The sequence below is a fragment of the Mesitornis unicolor genome, unplaced genomic scaffold, assembly GCF_000695765.1.
Source record: "Mesitornis unicolor isolate BGI_N332 unplaced genomic scaffold, ASM69576v1 scaffold11310, whole genome shotgun sequence".
Taxonomy (NCBI): Eukaryota; Metazoa; Chordata; class Aves; order Mesitornithiformes; family Mesitornithidae; genus Mesitornis; species Mesitornis unicolor.
This window is the reverse complement of record NW_010158988.1, coordinates 702-4825: the sequence shown is the minus strand read 5'-3', so window position 1 is coordinate 4825 and position 4124 is coordinate 702. Positions and strand designations below refer to the sequence as shown.

Here is a 4124-nt window from a genome sequence, read left to right as displayed (position 1 = left end):
TGGCCAGCCCAGCCCTAAACCACGACAATCATAATTCATTTTGAGCTGACTGGAGAACAGGAAATTAAGAAAATCCAGTAAAACCAACTGTGGGAAAGTAGAAGGTAGTCTGGTTTAGTTCACACAATAATAGAATAGTTTAGTTTTTGTTTTAAATAAAAAAAGAAATAAGGTGAATGGAAATCATAGTTGTAATTATAAACTTGGATTTTTACATTTTCTGAAGAAGCAGTGCTCTAGAATGCAGCTATAGGAAAATAGTTTCTCTTAAAGTGCTTCCATGTTTCTAATTTAAGAAATTAAAATAATAAAATCTGGCTTATTTAGTTCACACATCTTAAACTGCAAGAATCTGAAGTTAACAGCTTTCAGCTGTCACCTGGTAAAGAGTCAAGAGACCTTTGTATTGTAATGAAAAATCTTGAGTTTTAGCAAAGTATCAGGAAAAAATGGACTTTAAAAACTCAATTGCTATAGTTTGTCCTCTGTTTTCAAGGAGGAAAGCTGATACCAAGGTCATGTCATAGTTTTCTACACCATATTCCACCTTGTTACTGAAAATAGTAACAACCTCTAAAGGTATCACCATTAACATAGATTTTGGACTTACAGCTGTTTTCCACTTAGCAGAAAAAACAAACAAACCGCCAGAAAAACACCTTTTGCTTTTCAAAACTATGAGCTTTGCTTCTTGGAAAGAAAACAGCCACATGAAGCTGTTAAAATTATCAAGTGAACTGATTGCAGTAAACTAAAAAACATCACTTCTGAAACTTGTGAAAAACCAAAGAGCAAATATATTCTGGAATTGAAAAGGTGTATTTACATCCTAGGATAATGAATGATGAATGTCCATGGAGATCACTTTTCCCAAATGTTTTGAATAAACTGATTAACTCATCTGAATGCTATCCTATAGTAGTCAAGCACTCCATCAGTAACCTGTGTATAGTTGTCCTCTTGGAATGTCCGTGTTGTGTGCATTTCACACATCTGTATAGCAGACTTCTGTATAGTAGTAACTAAGCTGTCAAACATCTGAAAATCTTACAAATTTTTCACTTTGCTACATGAAATTAAATTGCTTTATATGTAAAGATATTCCTGACTCCTTTTATATCTTAGCATTATATAGTGTTTCTTGAAGGGTTTCTCCTTCCTTTTCTACCTTCCCTGTAACCCTTTTTTTTGCATTAATTATATTCTTTTCATGCACAGATTATGTTTTTTCCTAAAATAGTATTACTGTGTTTGCCATGTGCCTTTGCTTTCTGTATAGTATTGGGCAGGGTATTGCTGTTATTTTTGGATGAATCTATGAATGATTCATATGTGAGGCTGTTAAGGTGTAAACAAAAGGGTGAGGCAGCAGAGCCTAGGCATAGCTACTAATTAGAAGAAATGAAAACTGCAGCTATCACTTTAAAAAAATAATAAATTTTGAGCTTCATCGAAGGAAGAAAAAAGATCTTTTTGGAAAACAATACATTTGATGATATGATGCAGTATAAGGAATGATGAATCCTAAATTCTTACTTTACAGATTCTCTATTTAGAACTGCATTTACAATATTATTGACTGTTAATACGATGTGTATTGCTGCTGTAGGATCCTACTAATTCACACTGTGTCTGGACATACTTCTATTTTCTGTTGTTAATGAATGAGAGGATAGTTTTTCATTTGTTCTCATGTGCATTTGGAATGGATTTGACTATAGCTGGAAGTTGATAGATTTATTATTTAAGTTACACAACAATCTTTTTTTCCTTTTATTTACTATGTATTCAGTCTCTTTCAATTCTTGAAAAGGTAGCAAACCAACTAAAGTGGTTTATGTTGATTCACCTCTGCTGAAAAAGGAAATGACAGTAAGAGAGAGAAACCAAATCTTCCATGACATTCCAATGGACTTCCTAGCAACTAAAACATCTTACGTTTCGATTTCTGATGTATCAATGGACAAACCAGCTGAGGACAATCGCTATCAGTGGGATGTACGTAGCTTCACCTCCTAAAAACAAATGCATGCGAACAAAAAGCTATGTTATAACTCCTAATTATTTGTCTTGTCAAATTTTGGTTTCCTGTTGGTTGTTTTTCTACTGCTGAGCTATGGACCCTATGTTTTAAAATGTCTGTCAAGTTCTTTTGAATGCTTCTATTGCATTGGCATCTCAGCTTTAATGTTTACTTCACTAAGATGTATTTTGCTCAGTTTATTTAAGTGAGAAAAGTTCTATGAACTTTATTTCTCTTCTGAAAGGCCTTTCAACTCCTAGGACTTAAGATATTCCATGTTAAATACAGGAGTTTTTTTACTATTATTTTTTCCAATTATTGCCCCTCTCTCCTACCAGTCAAGTTGTGTATAGTAGAACATGTCTTGTGTTTTCAATTTGACAGGGTCTTGTTTGTGAGTAGCACACTTTATTTCTTGGTTTGGTTTATTATTAATATGGGGTTTTTTTTCTTAATATTGTTTTTTTTCTCCCTGCGTTAAGATGTCTTGTGATACCTACCAGTACAGGAAGATTCCTCTTCCAGATGACACAGGGATGGACTTTGATGATGATGTTACAGAACTGGAAACTTTTGGAGCAACTGTCAAACTCTCAAGAATTTCTAAAATGGAAAGTACTTTTCCTACAATTAGTAGCACTGCTGAAGTTTTATCACATGGCCTGAAAATGGGGGAAAAAAATGCATCCACCATAAACAGTGGAGATGAAGGAGGGAAAATCACCATTTCTGAGCAAGGACTGCATGCCAGCATGCAGCTTCCATCATTAGGTAGCGTTCTGTGCTGTAGCCCTGAGGAAAATGCATCTTATAAAAGCTTTAATTCAGAGGAGGTAGGACTAAACAAAGCACAGCATGTCATGACCAAAGAAGCACTGGACAATGAAACAAAATTAAATACTCTATCTAATGCTGTTAGTTACAAGAAAGAGTCTGATCCTGCACAAAAGAATGAGACTTTCACTTCTTTATGCAGTAGTGACACTGATGAAGAGCGTTTGATAATTGATACAGAATGTAAAAAATGCTGCAAAACAACTGTAGCAAACCCTGTTTTTCATACCTCAGCAGAGGCTGCCAAATCACCTTCCCCCACCCAGATTCCATTAGCAAGCACGACTGATTGCTCAGATACCATGGATCAGGGAAAAAATGCCTCCAGAAAGCCTAGAAGAAAGTTATCCAAAGAATTTGATCCTGTCGGACAGATTTTGAAAATGCAAACTGAACTTCTCAAGTCACCTTCCCAAAAACCTCATGAGCAGCCAGTGACGAGCTGTGATAATTCTAATGCTATGCCAGCCCACGTGCCTCAGTCTCCAAAACCAGTGATGACCTCCAGCACCGAGACTGTGCCAACCCCTGCCTCCAATCCCAACAGCTCATCTAGAAATACCTGGACTTGGCTTTTTCAGGGAGTGACAAAGGGTAAGTAACTGAGGTCACCGTGTAAGGATTAAAAATTCAAATTGCTGGTGAGATTTGGTGGAAAAACATTTTAACTCCTTCATCTGAAGAACATCTCAGTAGTACCTCTGAGTACAAACATTTGTTTAGAGATGTGACTTGGGTTTTTTTCTATTTTTTAACAGTACCTTCTCTGTGTGAGAATTACTGTCTTGCACACATAAGGGAATGTTTTGGGAGCTGTTCTTCCACAGACATGAATGTGAAATATTGTTTTACTTTAGAGAAGCAAAGTTGTTATACGCAAGGTATTTAAGCAAGGGAAATAAATAATTTGGTAGTGAAATTAGTTACTTTTCCTTAGAAATTCATATATTTGAATATGCAAAAAGATTATATTCTCATCTGCAAAAACGGTTTCTTGTCAGTCAGAAATTGAATTATTTTACATTTACGATAGAATTAAAATGTAGTCAAATTACGCAACTAAAATTTGAAAGAAAACTTAAATTTCCCTGCCTTAAGTTCTGAGACTCCTAGTTCAGTTGCTTTTTCGTAGCTCCTAGCAATCTGTTCCAGAAGACTAGTGCGGACTAAATACAATCCACTTCTCCAAGTTTTCAGGCATTTAGCTGGAAATTGAACCTATGCCACACCCAGACCTCAACCAAGAACTGGAGGTCTTGGAAGATTC

The 4124-nt window shown here is 35.6% G+C and overlaps 1 protein-coding gene across 1 annotated transcript in view; it reads left to right on the top strand.

Annotated features, from left to right (window-relative positions):
* Positions 1 to 3451, top strand: part of LOC104541251 (little elongation complex subunit 2-like) — a gene marked incomplete at its 3' end in the record, with an annotated part of 14596 nt that extends 11145 nt beyond the window's left edge. Inside the window, exons 9-10 of the mRNA XM_010185259.1 lie at positions 1814 to 1998; positions 2506 to 3451. Coding sequence (XP_010183561.1) covers positions 1814 to 1998; positions 2506 to 3451 — 1131 coding nt within the window. The remainder of the gene's footprint in view (positions 1 to 1813; positions 1999 to 2505) is intronic.
* Positions 3452 to 4124: the final 673 nt, after the last annotated feature.